Consider the following 17,948-nt stretch of genomic DNA (forward strand, 5'->3'; position numbering starts at 1 on the left):
GCAAGAGAAAAAAAAGAAAACCCCAGATAAATATGTTTGCAGAAAATGCTTCTGCCACTGTCCGCCATCCTTTTGCATCCTCTCCTTTTCATCCTGCAATATCTGCTATAGTTTGACCCTGGGGTATCTCTTTGTCTGTTGCTTCAACATCCAATAAAGTCAGCTCAGTTGTTATTTCTGCAAGGCAGAAATGAATGGTCCGCACAACACTCTCTCTGTATCAGGAGTTGGATTTTCCACAAAGAACTGCGTCTCCTCTAACCATCCCCGTCTCCCATCCTGCTACCGAAAGGGGGAAAGGAAGCGGCAACATATTCACAAATTCAGAATTCCCTTTCGAAAAGTTTGGAAGTCAAAAACAAGTCTCAAACTCACTTTTTACAAACTTAGATGACACTTAAAGCGCCTTTAGTTTATACTTCTGTACTAGCTGGTGATTCCTCTCCAGCAGCAGGCACACTGCTGAATGAAGAAAGCCTGTTTCTATCTTTGCAGTTAACTGGCAGCAGCTACACAGCTTTACCCCAGGGCAACGACCCAGCGATGCTGGTCCTAGTCTCCCTAAACGTGCTATAATTACACACGGCACTCGTCAGGTGTTCTTTTGCTTCACGTGGTACTATTCTTATTGCTGTGTTTCTTAGCTAACGGCCTTTTGAATTACCAGCAGAGATGTTCTTTCTCTGGTTTTGTTTTTTTCCCCCCCTCTTTCAGTCTGCTCTGTCACATCCGTCTCATTTGAAACTGACTTTGACACGGAGCCCGAGGAGGAGGCACAAAACCATGCATCACTCTCTGCTGCACTGCACAGAGTAGAAAGTGACACAAATCTAAATGCACATGGCACACACACACACTTTTTAAGGAAAGGATGGAAACACATACGGGAGTGTGTAGATAAACAGCCACACAAAAAGAGCAAGTTTTAGTCTCATACAAAGCACTGTGTTTTATATCAGATCTTCTGTGAGACTGATAAAAGGCATCTGGCTTTTAAGAGAAGCACAGGGATATTTAGAGAAAAGCAAGATATACTGTGCATCGCTCTGCACAGATTTTTTATTTTCCATACACAATACACAAGATAAAATACAAAAATAAAAGCCAAAATACTTAAAAACAATCCCTCCGTTTATATTGATATTAAAAGGAAGTAATAGCGAAATAACCCCTGTGCATTACACCAATATGCACAACCATTCAATCTAAATATTATTTAATTTTAAAAGATAAGTAACAGAGTACTACTTACAAGTACTTTGTTCATTTGTCTCTTTTAATTCTATTTTTTTTTATATTTTTTATTTTTTTTTATACTTTTTCAACATGTTCAAAATAAAGATTCAATCAATCAATCAAAACCGTAACCCTGTAAAAGTGATGTAAACCTAAAGGAGGAAACCATATAACATAAACGCTAATCCTGTTGGTCTATCTATCACCAGTGCTTATCACACAAAGATAAGAAAGAAGCAAAGAGAAGCATATAACTAATGCATCAGCTCTATAGTCAGAGGTTAAAGTGAGCCGAATCAGTTAAACACAACGACTTCTTTTTAAGGAACAAATGTGTGTACTTTTGCCATCTCTGAAGATAACTGCACATGTCATTGTTGTATGTTGTAACTCTTGAGCTGCTAAATTTAGTGGGTTTATTAATTCATGTGGACCAGAAACAAATTATTTATAGACATTTTCTTTTCACTTTAAGTAAGCTGACCTTAAGGAAAGACTCTGTAAAAGATCTTTAATGGGGAAAACTGAGGTCACCTTGGGAAGAGCAGCAGATGTGGAATACCTCTTCCACGAGAGATAGACATTGTCATTGATATAATAGGCAGAGGTGCACGGCAGTGACAGACAATATGAGCCAAAAGATGGCACATGTTAAATACCTCAACCATCTGCTCCAGTGCTGGATGGTTGACTGATGCCTTTTACTGTATTCATCATTATGTACAAATGTTCTTTTGAATATTATCTGTTGTATATCTTAAAAATGGTAAAGAAAATAAAATGCACAGTAATAATATTTAGAAAGAATACACTAAATAGATGCTTCATTAGGTGCATTGGTTAATTGGACCCTTATTTGGCATAAACTGCTTTAATAAAAAAAAGAGAGATTTTGGTTCATATTGACATGATAGCATCACACAATTGCTGCAGCTTTGTTGGCTGCACATCCCAAAGGTGCTCTACTGGGTTTAGACATATTGGCTGTGGAGGTCACTTGAGTACAGTGAATTCATTGTCATATTAAAGAAACCAGTATGAGGTGATCTGATTTTTGTGACATGGTACGTTTTCCTGCTGGAAAGAGCCATCAGAAGATGGATATACTGAACTCATACTAAAGTCATTTCCCATTACACCATTATTACTGATACTAGGCAGGATGGATCCATGTTTTCATGATCCTTACACTAAATCCCAACCATAACGTTGTCACAGCAGGCAGAATCTTCTGTTGTCCATGAAGATAGGAAAAAACTGCAGAAGAGCTTTCAGAGATGCTCTTAATAATAATAATAATAATAATAATAATAATAATAATAATAATAATAATAAATTTTATTTATGAGCGCCTTTCAAGTCACCCAAGGACACTTTACAATAAGATAAAACACTTAGTAAAACAATGGCAGAATAAGAACAATAAAAGCAGAGTTCTGAACCAGTTGAAGCTTATGGAGGGATTTTTGGGGGAGACCATGCAAAAGAGAATTGCATTAGTCAATACGGGAGGTAACAAGACTATGTACAAGAATGGACGTAGACTGGGTGGAAAGAGAAGGAAGCAATCTGTTAATGTTACGTAGATGGAAGTAGGCAGAACGGGTGAGATTATTGATGTGAGATTTATAGGAAAGTGAACTGTCTAGGATGACACCAAGGCTCTTAACCTGAGGAGAGGGGAAAACTGTGGAGTTATCGATGGTGAGTGAGAAATGGTTCGCCTTCAAAAGGTTGGATTTGGTGCCAATAAGGAGGATCTCAGTTTTATCCTCATTGAGCTTTAGAAAATTAGAGGCAAACCAGGATTTTAACTCGGATAGACATTCTGTAAGGGAAGAAGGTGGGAGGGAGGAATCAGGTTTGCAAGAGAGATATAACTGGGTGTCATCAGCAAAACAGTGAAACTGAAGATCAAATTTGCGGAAGATGGTACCTAGAGGGAGGATGTATATTATAAAGAGAAGAGGGCCTAAAACTGAGCCTTGGGGTACACCAGAGGTGACGGGGAATAGACGAGAGCGGAATGATCTTAGTTGAATAAACTGGGAACGGTCGAGGAGATATGATTGAAACCAGGCGAGGGGTGAGTCAGAGATGCCGAGAGAGGAAAGTCTGCTTAGAAGGACAGAGTGAGAAATGGTGTCAAAGGCTGAGCTCAGATCTTCTGCATGGCTTGGTAAGAATGAGTGGTTATTTGAGTTACTGTTGCTTTCCTCTCAGCTCAAAGCAGCCTTGCCATTCTCCGTTCACCTCTGACATCGACAAGGCATTTGAACCGCTGCTCACTGGATATTTTTTCTTTTTTCTACCATTCTTCCTGGAGACAGCGGTGTGGGAAAATCCCAGTGGATCAACACCAAACACTTAATAAGGTGGTTGTTACACCAAAATAAAACCTCATATTTAAGGTTATGTACACACATACAGACAGATTTTGTGTGTCTTAGTATACGTAGATTTTGCACACGCACACATACACAGACACACTTGCAGGTCAGCTTATGAAGAAGTTTGAATGCTGTGATTTCAGAGGGTTAAAGGAGGGAACGTGTTAGGTGAGCTGAGACGCTGCTCGCTGAAGCTGTCATCCATTTGTTTCTGTCTTCTGCAGTTACATGACAGCAGAACAGCTCGTGCCCTCCTCTTTCTCCCTATTTTCCATCTCTCATTTCCCTGTGGTTCAGGGCAGAGTTGGGAAACAAACAGGAATAAATTATCCGCTCTACAAGAAGAGCCTTCTTCTCAACCAGAAAGCAGAGGAAGAAAGGAGCAGTGGGAGGAAAGATGGCGAGGAGGTGGAGAGGTAGAAATGGACCGGTTTAGATCTGCAAACGAGAACTTGTGCGACAGCTGGAAGCAGCTCGTGTGGCTAACAAGCAGCGAAAATTTGAAATTGCCAGTTGTAATCTACTGCTGTAAAACATGACATTACATTACACTGGGGTGGACAGGTGTTCTGAATATATACATAGAAAGGTCAGCAGGTCAAAACTTATGTACACAAGCACATAGCGCAGACAGAAAACGGGCGTCAAAACGACGTGATGATGGTTTGTGGGACGGCAAAGCAAAAGGTCGAAAAAGTAAAAGAAGAGAGACGAGGAGAGAGAGCAGTTTTGGGATGCTGACAGGCCCAGAATAAGATGTGACTTAAGTAAATTGAGCTACTGTGAAATCGTGGATGGTGTATTATTTCTGTGGGCTGAGACTCAGCTGATCAGATGACAGCGGATACTGTTAATCTGATAGCTCTGATGGGACACTGAGGTAAAACAGATCACTTGGGCTCCAGTCTCCCACAAGTTGAGACATTAAATTAACCGGAGGCACATGTTAACAAGCGTCGACACAAAGGACAGTTACTACGAACGCAACACAGTTACGAATAAACTGCTGGTAATTTTTAAAACCGAAACTGTTGTTTCCAAACCATTATCAACCTGCTCTTTAATTTCACATTTCACTAAAACATGAACAGAAAAGCCTCAAAGCAAAGTGTTACGCAGAAATTTAGGTATGGTTTAACGCAGCAGTTACTTAATAAATCGATAATGAATATAGACGCAAAAACGCTCAAAATTTCCAGGTTCTGACTTAGTTCTGGTTTTTATTCTCGCACACAGAGACAGAAACGATTCCTAATTGTCAGTCTGCAGATTTATCCGTGTCACAAGTTCCACTTTTTCTGTCAGCCTGAAAGCACGTTCTGTCAAAGGATTTGTACTGCTCACCATTTTTAGATTTTTCTTTTCTTAGAAACAGACTGTTACCAAAAATGAATGATTTACTTTGGCTAAAGTCCCAATTTCAAATTCTCTTAAAATCTGGTTGTGAAATATTCTGCTGAGTAACAGCCAACCAAATATAAACTCTGTGAAAATAGCATTTCACGATGATGCGCGATTTTGGGTCAGTCTCTTTGACGCAACCCTATATAGGTGTTAAAAATGAATAACCAATTTTGTTTGGTGCATGCAAAAATTTACTTTAAAAAAGTGTTCTGTATTGACGTCAACAGATAAACTGACATACACCATTAACCTTCATCACGTCTTAGTCCTTACCAAAGAGTCTGCATATGTAATCCTGGAGTCAACCTCAGGGTCCGTACTGAATGCCATCTGTTAAGAGTGTGGGTCTACATAAGCTGTTAAGTGCTTAGGTTAACTTTCCAGCTCTAAGTCCCAAATGTCAGGGGCAGACAGATAGCTTGTCATGGTTCTCCTCATGCACATACAAACTGGTGCAGCAGATGGCATGGAAAAAAGATAGATACCTGATCGAGGCATACAGATGCCAGCAAAAGTTCATCTCTATACCACCCCATATGTTTCTGTCACCGAGGACTGATGGGGTGAGTATGTGTGCATTTGAGGTGGGTAAACACAGAGTTCACGGCTGTCAAAGGCCACCGTGGACAGTTATCTGCAGTGATAAGCCCCCACACATGATGGATACTTATGAGCTATGAAATGGCTAAGATGAGACATCCTTTGTGGGATTCTACTGCAGTCATTCTCTATCTCATTTTTCTTCCTGACCCATATGGCTCATAAAAGTATTTCCAAGAGCCAACAGAAGAAGAAAAGAGGCAGAGAGAACAGAATGACTGTGGCCAAAACACATTCCTGGCTGCAGTCCAATAAGAGCTGGCAGCTATCCACTAAATCAGAAGCATTGCTCGGAAAGTGCCTCCATTAAACAAATCTTAAAGGAGTGTTTTATCCATAACGCATTTCTTTCCCAAGTCAGGTGTAATTGATTTCCTCCAAGTCATTTCGCTGCACTGTTCGGTTCATTATACAGCACATTTTGTTGTTTGGCTTTGTGATGGTTTTGGTGATTTCAAATCCTATTAAAGCCTGGGGTGAATCTCAGTAGGCCATTCGTCTTGCTACTGTTTCATTGATGTGATATGTGTCCTAACATACTGTACCACTGAATCATTGTCATGTCTGCATGACACACAAGCAGGGAGCAAACGTCTCAGAGCAGATCAAGTAAATGTACAATTTTAGGTGGCTACAATTTAGCAGTTGTTATAGTTTAGTTAAAAAAAGGACAACTAAAATAAAAAAAATAAAAATAAAAGCATGGCCAGTGATGATCAGGTGTGGTATAAGCTGCAACCATTACCGAGGTGGCACAGATACTGATGTTTTGTAATTTTTTATTTCTGCACATTCTGATGTAATAACAGTGATAGTCTTTGTTTTCTGGTCACTCACTCTTATTGTGTGCTTTGTGTGGATTTTGAGGTTCAAATTCTTAGTCTATACATGTACGTTTGGTACTTTGATTTTTGTTAGGTGGAGTTTTAGATTCCTACCTTGACTTCATTATCATTCTAGTAATTTTCAGCATTAGTTCTTTTTGTTTTATTTGATTTTCGGTGTTTCATTTCTGGGGAGGTTTGGGTACCAGTTTAGACTGCCTTACTGTTCTTAAATTTGAATTATTTGTTTGTGTTAAGCCTCAGGTCCTATTTTGAGTTTGTTATTTTTTGACTGTGTTCGGTTGCTTCAGCGTTTCATTATCTATTCCTTCCTCGACTTTGTCTTTTTGTGTTTATGCATTTGCCCCTCAGTACTCCCCGTCTCTGTTTTCATGTTTATTGGGAGTCTTCTTGCCTCCATGTTTTGCATTGGTACTTTGGTTGCTTCCTGTTTTACTTTGAAGTAAATGTCTTCTAAGTCTTCTTACTTGGTTGACTCATTCTATCTTTCTATCTATCTTTCTATCTATATCCCCACTGCCATGTAGAAGTACACAATGTGAAAAGGAAACAGTAAATAACAACATTTGTTGTTTTTTTATTGTTCATGAAGGTCATAAGATAATTGCAATTGCAGTTCTAGTATATGTGCAGCTCCCCTAATGGGCTTCCCCACTGGTTGTATGTGCCAGACTAGTCAGTAGTGGTCGTGGCCGTCCTTTGCCATCCCTTTGCTCTGCGTGCGTGACCAGGGGAGGCTCTGTACTTGGTGTTGCACCAAGGGGACCAAAATGAATAAAAAGAAATGAATATAATTTATTGTGAATAATAAAATACTGTTCTGCTGAATATGCAGGTTTAAAAGTCCTATTTTTCTTTAGAGAACTCAATTTAGGGTTTCTCTTCATAATTATGGCTACTTGAAACAGCCGGTGTATTTCTGCAGGTGCTGGAGCAGCGTGCACTGGACGATAAGCTGTGTTTGAAGAATACGAATGAGCGAGGAAAAAAGAAACGAAACTGGCTGGATTACACATGCGTTTATTTATCTTTCAATAAGCCGCAATCATTAGCTTTCCTGCTAGCTGGTTCACTACCTATAGGAAACTAAACTCATCTTTAGTTAATATTCATCTATTTCCAGGATTCAAGGTGTATCAAAGTGTTGTACTAACACATCTTAGCTGGTTGTGCATGCCATCTAAGATTAGGCAGACATTATGGCTTTGTCCAGTGGTTTATTGCAGTTCCACTCCAGTCCAGTCTTAGCCAAACATGGTAGCCAAATGAGAAGTACAACTGCCAGACCTACTTTTATTTTTTATTCCTATTTATTCTATTTATCCCCTTTGTATATTTTATTTATATTTGTCTCTGTATTTATATATGTGTGTGTGTGTGTGTATATATATATATATATATATAACAATTCTGTAACTGTAACTTCGGTCGTTGCTGTGCTTTTTGGAAGTCGAATTTCCCAGAGGAACCCACCCGAGGGATTAATAAAGTTCTATCTTATCTTATCTTATCTTATCTTATCTTACTAATTAGTCTTCAACTAAAAAGCCTTGTCTTAAAATTTGAAATACAAAGAAACTGTATAATTCTGTAGTTTAACTACAGTTGTCTGTGTAAAGTATCCACACTGTCAAGCTCCTGGGTTTTTTCTGAGAATCATGTCTGTTTTAAATTTTGTTCCGTGTTTCATAGGTAAATGGGGTTGTCAGCATTGCTTATATTCTTTACTGCTGCACATATTCAGCTCTTGACGAGCTGAATCAGGAACCACGCTTCCACCCTAGAAGAGAAAGCGTGGTTCCTGATGCCGGAATTGGCAGCCCCAGCCCTCTGATGCTGTGTGCCCTGCAGAGCCGCAGTTTGAGCCTGCATTTCCGCCACACCTGCCAATGCCCGGTCCCTGCCAGAGCCTGTTTCTCCGGCCACATCTACTGATGCTGGGTTTCCTGAAGCTGTGAGTAAAACATATTTATTTCCTTGTGTGCTCTTCAAATGTCCAAATATAGTAAGAGCACACAAGGGAACAAAGAGACTGTAACTCCAGAATGTTTCCCATGCCCTAAAGCATGGTTTGTTTTATTGCTGTTAACCAGTCCTAAACAGTGATATAAAACACTGTATAGGAGCTCTCATTAGGATTTCTTTGACATGGATCACAAGCCATTAAGAAAGGTAACTTGTTGCTTGGGACAACATGGTAAATGTATTTAAACATTATAAATTCGGCAAATGGAAATGCAAAGACACAGCTAACGGAGGGCACTGGTGATCAGTAAAGGATATTGGCTGACAGGAGGGATATATCAGAGCTGGCAGGCCGGAGCAGCACAGAGAATATGGATGAAACAACAACAAAATGGTTTCGCTTCACCATCACTTTCATTCCCCCTGAGGACAGCTGAGTGGGAAAGGCTGAGAAAAAAAATGTTTCTGCCTTCTCCTGGAGACACTGTACTCATCTATACAGAAGAGCATAAACAAAGCTGAATAAACTGTCTTAAGCGCACAATGTGATTCTTTGGTATGCAGACACATCGTCTTTGCTCTCTTTTTGTGTCTCTGGTAAAGTGAGCTTACCTTCACATTTTGGGACACTGAGCTATGTCGCGCACATTTAGGCAGTGGGTCAAAATAAAAGCATCACCAGTTAAATGCTTAATTTTAAGAAGCGCCAAACACATTTGACATCAGAAAAGAGGATATTGTGGTTGCTTTGGGATAAATTGAGGAAGACAGTTTCATTCTATGTGAAATTTCTGAACCCATTTGAAATGACTATACAATTATATGCTGCTATTTTTTTCTTATAATTATGATACTTAATGGAAAGCAAATTTTGCCTTTTAAGTGATATATATTTTTTATAATCCGTTCTCCCAAATGCTAATAAACAGCATATTTTTTTCATGGCTTAAGGATGGCACAATTATCCTTTTTTATGAAATTGGCTTTAAAAAGGTTTTATACCCCCAAAGGAGAGAGATAAACTTAGAGAACAGCATGTAATCCCTCAATCATAATTAAAATAATCACCAAATTTAGAGCAACAGGGATTTACCTGATCGCAAAAAAGTGCAAAGCTGTAAATGCACTGTTGGTTCCGTTGGTGGAAAATACAAACAGTCTGACTAAAAGTCACCTGTCTCACCTGATCTGAGCTGTTTGATGCGACCCTGGCTGGTGCTGGGGTCGACAGGCAGGAAGTCTTTGAACCAGGAGATCTCGGGGTCCGGGATGCCACTGGCAGCGCACAGCATGGTGGCCGTCCTTGTCCGCTCCACCACTTTCAACTGAGGGCCCATGTCTATACTAGGGAAGCCAAATGGCAACAGGTCCTCTGAAAGCATCAAGAGAAAGAAAAGAGTATGAAATGTGCAGCATTTAAAACATGAAATATAAATGTCTAATTGCACCACTTGCGCATGTCTGCTGGTAACATATGATAACAGGAGCTAACATGTATATTTAGCACATATAATGACTTGTGTTTTGACCATTAGTTTAGCATGTAAGCATGCTACGATCTGCTAATTAGTGCTAGAGGCAAACAGGAAGACGTCATACACTGAACAGTGATCATCCCCATATAGTACAGTGCAGTGCTAGGAAACATGACAACACATGTGCATGCTGTTTTCACACATACCACCCTTCAACACTGTTGCTAACCAATCACATCAACCCATAGCAACAGGAGCACCAGCCTCCCCTAGCAAGACGCCTCACCATGTTGCAAAAATCTTTTCCTAAACAACCCAAGGTACAAGACAAAGAGCCTATGGTGCTAACCACGTCTCCAAATTCCTCAGAAATCCTTTAGTATGCCTGAAAAACACGATTCTACTGAAGCCCCACCGGCAACCACCACAGCACCCAAAGGATTTGCTGCCAAAGTCCCAAAGTCCCTGTGCCAGACACCATAGGACATCCTCTGAGGTCCATGAGTTTGTAAGTGCGCATGCGCCATTAGCGTGCTGCCTGCTGTAACCCTAATTTCCTTCGGGATTAATAAAGTATTCTGATTCTGAATCTGTGTAAATCAAAGTACAGGGTTAGAGTGGGGCGAAGTGCAGTATGTGTACTTATTTCATGAGGACAGTGAAGGCTCAGTTTTTCTAAAACAAATAACGGATGTATCAGCTTCTACTGCCATGCATTCAGTCCTTCCTTTCCCACACATGCAGTGATGTGAAAGCTCCCCCCTCATAGCTGCTTAAACATTAGTAGGCTTATGAAAGCAAAGATATCAGCAAAGACAGCAGAGCCACTATAGCCTTGGTGATCAAAGTTGTGTGTTCATTCCTACAGCTAGCTAGTCATTAGGTGATATAGCAGGCGGGCAGAAACACAGCTAGGATTTTTCTGTGTGTTTGACAGGCCATTTCTGGAAGAGTATAAACATACCGCCCAGTCAGCAGGAGTTACTTAAGTGCCTACACACACGCACACACACACAAATACACACACACAGGCTTTGCAGTACATTACTAACCTAGAATTACAGGTGTTTGGTGGCAGTGGCGATGAACTACGAGTTTTCAAAGGTGTGGTTCTGTGTTATGTGGTGCTAACGATTCCTGTCTAATAACTATTCAGAAAGCTGCTCAGAAACAGCAGCGGCAATTAGAAGCTGGGACCAGAGGAGGGGCAGGGCACTGGGGGTAATAAGGACTTGTTAGCAGTAATTGTTAAAATGTACCAACGATTAGAGAGGCCGATCTGGGATGTGTCTGAATGCGTCTGGATATGTCTTATTACGTTGTAGGAGCTGAGGACAAGTGTGTGTGTGTGTTTGTGTGTTGGCTGTGTGTACATATTTGCTTCTATGGCTATGTTCTCATTAGCATCTTCACAGATTTCTGCAAAGTGTCGAATAATGTTGAGCGGCACGATCGCACATATCCAGGAAAATAAGTGTGTGCACACAAAAAAGCAGTTGCTTTCTATTTCGCACACACACATACACAAACACGTTCACATACACTTTCTCTGGTGAATGGGATTAAGAGTCTCAGTGACAACAGTCCAGATGGCCAGACACGTAATCAAGCATCCATCAGCCCTCCTGCTTCCTTTCCTCCTTACCCTTTAAACCACTCTCTCTTTCTCACACATGCACACAGACACCTCCTCCATACCTGGAACTATAATTATAAATCCACATTCCCGCAGCAGCGAAGCAACGAGATGGCAATTTCCTTGGCTAATAAATCAAACCCATCGGAACATCTTGATTGTCAGACAAAACAAAACCTGCTAAAGTTTGCTTTGCTTGAGCCCAGAATCACAGACATATCTGGAGCTGAACGCAGTCCAAGATGCAGACCGTGGCCACGTCAACTGTCTGTGTGTTTTTCCTCTCCTCCACTCCTCCTCCGGGCCCCCTGCTACCTAACCACATGACAGACATATACCATCTGTTCCCACACACTCTGTGATGGGGATGAGAGGCTGAGTTGAGATAGGATCTATCGCTCTCTTTCTCTCTTTCTACAGTCATCAGCGCTAGAGAGACCTCGTCAGATAGGAATGTCAAGCTGTTGCTGATGCTGCGCCTGAGAAGAGAAAGTGGAGAAATGCCACAAAAAAGCAAGAGAGGAATCAAAACTTGATGATCAAGATGTTTAGTGCAACAATTAGGCCTCGTGAAGACAGGAGAGACTGGAGTGGGCAGAGTGGACCACGCTAACACTTCTGAGACCCCCCCCCACCCCAACCCTTCAGCATCCCTGACAGATCAATACTAATGATCTACCTGAATGGAGGCTAGTGGTATGGCCACTGATGAAATAGACAGGAAGAGAAAGGAAAGAGAAGAGGGAGATCGATGGGCAGGTCAGAAGGTGAACTCCCAAAGGCGAGGAATATGCTAGGCCTACATTTGCTCCCCTCTACCCTCCCCGAATCCTACCCCTCTCTTGAGAGGGTTCAGATGGTCTTTTTATCACTCTGCCAGCTACCACAACATGGACTCCCTGGCTGTTAATTAGAGCACACCACAGCACTGGGCTCAAGGCATGTGCATATACAATGCATGCGTGTGTGTGTCTGTAGGGCGTGTGGCTCTATATTCCACTCAGGTCTTTATTAATGCTGCAAATACATGGTGTGGGTGGACCTTGGACTGAACACTTGGAGAGAATTAGAAGAAATGGAGAGAGTCGGACAGATAAACAGAGAGAGTGATAGAGAGAGGGATTAAAGACACTTACTGCCGTGCTGTAAAATACCACAAAAAGAGGAAAAATAGTAGTGAATCTTTGCAAGCATCCAGAACCCAACGATGCTTTTCAGATAGCTAAGGATATTCAGCAGTGTAGAAAACAAACAAGGGTTAAGTTAGTCATTTTAACTTTAAAATTCTGCTCATTTCAAGCTTGAGTAGAATTGTTTTGCATCATTAACTGTTTAAAATAATCCGAGTTTATCTTCTACTGCAGCACCCAGTTCATCCAATTCATCCTCTGTATAAAATGAACATTTTTAACTCCATTCCCTTTAAAGCTAGCTCCCCATTTAAGTTAAATCCATACTGTCTGTGAAGGTTCTCAGTCATCCAGGTCATCGTAGTCAAAGGAGCTTGCAAAGAAAAGCGTCTGGACTTCTTTAAGTTACTTGAAGACGTTTCACCTCTCATCCGAGAAGCCATTTGACCTTAGAACTGAAGAAGCTTCTCGGATGAGAGGTGAAACGTCTTCAAGTAACTTAAAGAAGTCCAGACGCTTTTCTTTGCAAGCTCCTTTAAATCCATACTGATTTGCTGTCCTTTGTAAAAAGAACATCATACCAACAGTCAAACATAGTGGTGGTAGTGTGATGGTCTGGGGCTGCTTTGATGCTTCAGGGCGACACTGTGATTGATGGAACCATGAATTCTGCTCTCCACCAGAAAATCCTGGAGGAGTATGTGTGGGCAACAGTTTGTGTCCGGAAGCTCAAGTAGCAGGACAATGATCCGAAACACACCAGCAAGTCCACCTCTGAATAGCTCAAAAAAAGAAAAAGAAGCTTTGGAGACACCTAATCAAAACCTGGCCTTCAATCAGATTGAGATGTTTTGGCGTAACCTTTTTCACGCTCAGAAACCCTCCACTGTGGCTGCATTAAAATAATTCTGAGGAGTGGGCCAAATCTCCTCCACAGCGAAATGAAAGACTCGTTGCACAAATGCTTGATTGCAGTTCCTTGGGCTAAGGGTAGCACTATCAGGTATTAGGTTCAGAGACAATTAATTTTTTCCTTTTTTTTTTTTTTTTTACACAGGATTTGTGTTAGGGGTTAGGGGGTTTGGAAATGAAATGAAAAGATTTTCTCTTTACATTTTCTCAGGTTATCTTTGTGTAATATTACAATTTGACAAAGATGTTTGATGATCTAAAACCTCAAAAGGATGGCACAATCCTTATGATGTTATGATATATACAAAGCTGTGTTAGAAAAACAGCTTTAATTATCTAAAATATCCTGCTTGCCCTTACCTGGGCTCTCATATTTCTTAGATACAGACGGAAAGTGAGTGCCTGTTAAAGAATGGCCTTTTTAACCCTCATCTGTTGCTTTATTTGATTAACATTTCATGATAGTTAATGTTTCATGGTTGTTTTAAACGTCTATGAATTATCTTATATTAAATCCTCGTGTTTAATACCCTAACACTAATGCCAAGATGGTAGCTGCATTAATGAGGTAAGTTAAAAAAATGTCCTAATTTCTTTAATTCATTCAGTTTGTTAACACTGACATTTTCATTTGTAATTGTAATTAATTTAACTTTTTTATATCATCACTCATAAATAAGAAAATTATCCGTCTATGGACCTGATCATCATCAATGTATAATATAATATAATATAATATAATATAATATAATAGTAATTAGAAGGCATCAGTTTGCAAGGTCTTTAATGCCTTTTCCACTGAACTGTAGAGCAACATAAGATAACAAAACCCTTCTTTAAAGGGCAAAATGTAGGAAACAGCTTTGTTAAAACCAAAGCCAGCTGTTTTAATAGACTGGCTCAATTAAAAGGACACAAACACAGCAGCAACAGCACTGCCCCGCAGATGCAGATAACCCATTCCACAGTACAGGACACTAAAGTACAGTTCACCAGAGAGGAGAATATGGAGCTACAGGTATTCAGCCAGGCTCCTGGATGAGTCAGCGACCGCTTGAAATAGATACTGCGGGCATGGCCTTGATCACACTTTCCTCTAAAATGAATCATTTATCAAGAGCAAACACTGCTGTACAAAAGTGCCGCTTATTTTTCATCTCCTGGTTAAATTGATAAGATAGCCTATGGAAAAATGTGGCATGTGTATACAAACACTCTGTGTGTCAACAGCGTTTGGGGGAACATTGGCAAGGGTCGAGCAGCATTGTTCCCCGGAGCTTTGTGTTTGTGTGTATCAAGAGGTTGAGCGCGTACATTTTGGCCTGGTTATGTTTGCAGAAGGGCAATCAGGCCTAGTGCCCAAAACCAGTCAGTAGAGCCAACCAGTTCTGGGCAAATATGCAATTTGTGTGTCCGTGCATGCACACACGCATGCGGCAGTAGAACGGAAAGACACAAACACCCAAAGGGTCAAACACATAATGCATATGATGCAAACAAACAAACATGAATCCAGGTTTTCTTTCCCCGTGCCTCTTTGTATTTCCGTCTCACGCGCACAGAAACCCAAACAGATACTCTCTCTCTCTCTCCCACATTCACACACAAACACGCCCGCTTCCCCGCGGAAAAAAATCATTATTTCTCCCAGTTAAGAAACAGGTTGCCTATTCATCTCTCAGTTCATTTCAGTGGGAAATGGCCATGTGCATGAATGAAGTCTGAATAAAAGCCGATCTCGGGGAGCCTGATTCAGGATTAATCTGCTCGCACTCAGCAGTCTTCAGAGGCTCTAATGCTTTGACTCCTATTGACTGCAGGAGGGCTGAAGGGGAGCACTTTAAATGCTAATAGACCTTTATGATAATAGATCACAATGCAATGCAAATGCAGACTTTGTAGACCAATCACATGAAAAACCCATGTGTCTTCACCATTGTGTGCCCTACTTTAGGGGGCCAGGACTAAACAGGATCCCACATGTAAGGCTGATTCCCGAACCACATATAAACATTCAAGAAGAATTTAAAAAATGAAAGAAGGACCAAATATAAACAGCAAAGACGAGGGGTTAAAAATGATGAAACAGCCAGTTCTCCACTCGAGGAGTGTAATCCTCCTGCAGGCTGAGTAGATACTCTTAGTTGTTTCCAGACCGAAATGCTGCTTGAGCCGCCGGCCTGCCAATGCAGCAGACGCCTAGGGGGAATCACTGATCTGACTCTGTTGTTCATATGAAGGGTGTTTGCCGTGGTGGCAGAACATCTCTCTTCCCTCTTCTCTCTCTCTCTCTCTCACCCTGTTTCTCCCCCATCCCCCGCCTGCCTTTCTCCTAAAATGGGACACTGGGAGGTGAGTATAATCAGGATTACTTTGCACAAAACCAGACATACACACGCACACAAATGTATGCACTCACGCACACACCCGTGCGCACGCTTACCAGCGCACACACATACAGCGCTGCGGTGATGAGAATCTCTCGCCCACAGGAGGCTTTCAAACATGCAGAGCTGCAGATATTCATGTCTCCTGAAGGGAGAGCAACACAACTGCAGTGTCCATAGAAAAGAGCAGCTGGGATGGAAAGGGGAAGGGGTGGAGCAGCGGAGGGCATGTAGCAATGCAACGGGAGGAGTTAAAAACAGAGTCAGACAGACAGAATAGATGGCTAAGAAAATGAAAGCATGAATAAAACAGAAGAGAAGAAATTAGAAACGGATATTGCTGTAGGGCCAAAGTACGGCTCCTGGAGTTAAAGAAAGAAAGATATAAGGAGGAAAAAAGGTCATTTTACAGGTAATGTGTGAGGATGATAAAGATGATGATGATGTTGGTGAAAGCCCATAACCTACCACATCTCCACCCATTAGGCAGCCAACAGTGCAGCAGTAAATATCCTGTGGCCAACTGCAAGCCCCTCACTCTGTACGAAACTGCTATTAGTCTTAGTCCACCATTATACAGAACGATGAGATAAAGCACATCAGTGGATGAAAAAGACTTTTCAGTGGAAGTGGAAGGGTTTTGGCCAATAATGGAAAGCCTTTTTTCTACTTCAGTGGTGGACCTTTTCTACGATGGACTGGTTCTTTTTTAAAGACTGACCCAAGCACAATTTCTGCAGACATTTGTGCACTTAACAGCATTCTTGGATGGCATGATCTATTCTGCAGAATATCACTGAGCCTACAGTAGGCTGCATGGGTGCAAGACACTGGGAGTATCCTGTCATGTTTGAAGTAGGAGGAGGTGCCGTCACTGTGTAAAGTTGAAGTAAAACTGCGCAGTAACTTGCAGGTAATTTAAATCCCTCTCCTCGTGTTTATGTATATATAGAGCAAAGAAGCTTTAGATTTACTTTTGAATATAAATTTAAAAACACTTAGAAACATCTTGGCAACAAACTTTTATTTTATTTTATATCTTTACTTTAAAATTTTCTGAAAAGTTTGATTTAAAATACACAGGCATTAATCATCTAAAAATAAATTGTTCATCATGTTAAAATTTTAACCTCAGCTCACGCAAATCAAGGTTTTCAACAGGAATCACTAGCAACTGTGGGTTTAGTGTATTGTCCGAGGGTAATGGCCAGGGATTAAAACACCAACCCCGGGATTAGTGGACAACCTTGACAACCAGCCTACACCGTTGTTTGATGTGCAGCACTTTCCAGAATGACTTCATGCGCCCTGATACGTTAAAGGGACAGCTTACAAAAAATGGCTGATGTGCAACAAATTTCTAAGCAGCATAAAACTCTCAAAAAAAATTATATATACACAAAATTATTGCCTTTATTGCCAACTGAATGCCAGAGACGTGCCTGTGCATGATCATTCAGGCCAAATCTAACTATTACAGCTACAGTCAGCTCTGATTCTGATTGGTACTCTCGGTGAAATATTATCTTATTCATTGCTACCCTTCACTCTGCTCTCAAAGACTGAAGATTATAATGTCACTGAAGGGATGGGGACATCACCGCACACAGAACGGGTTGAGAGAATAGGTTATGGCACCAGGAACACACTACCACCCACACACGAACACGACCACACACATACACACACACACTGGGAAGCTCGCCCTCGAGGTGTAGTTTATGTGGTAATGTGCTTTAGATTGGGGCTGTGTGTGCAGAGAGGATGGGCTGGGTAACAGATGGACAGGAGTCTATTCCCTGGGCTACCAGCCTTCTGCTTACCACACCGCCCTGCCAGCTCCACAATCCTCATCCATCTCCTTCACTCCTACACCCCCACCTCCCACCAAACCCCATCTCCTATGACATCCCATTCAATCTCTTTTGTTTCACAGCATCCTGCTGTGTTACGCAACTTACTGCCATC

The 17,948-nt window shown here is 41.2% G+C and overlaps 1 protein-coding gene across 6 annotated transcripts in view; it reads right to left on the minus strand.

Annotated features, from left to right (window-relative positions):
* ptprsb (protein tyrosine phosphatase receptor type Sb) overlaps positions 1–17,948 on the minus strand; it is a 71,539-nt gene that overhangs the window by 34,437 nt on the left and 19,154 nt on the right. For all 6 annotated transcript variants that reach the window (XM_076876407.1, XM_076876408.1, XM_076876411.1 and 3 more), the window contains exon 5: positions 9,624–9,812. In XM_076876407.1, the coding sequence (XP_076732522.1) occupies positions 9,624–9,812 (189 nt within the window). The remainder of the gene's footprint in view (positions 1–9,623; positions 9,813–17,948) is intronic.

This window comes from Maylandia zebra, linkage group LG18, assembly GCF_041146795.1.
Source record: "Maylandia zebra isolate NMK-2024a linkage group LG18, Mzebra_GT3a, whole genome shotgun sequence".
Classification (NCBI taxonomy): domain Eukaryota; kingdom Metazoa; phylum Chordata; class Actinopteri; order Cichliformes; family Cichlidae; genus Maylandia; species Maylandia zebra.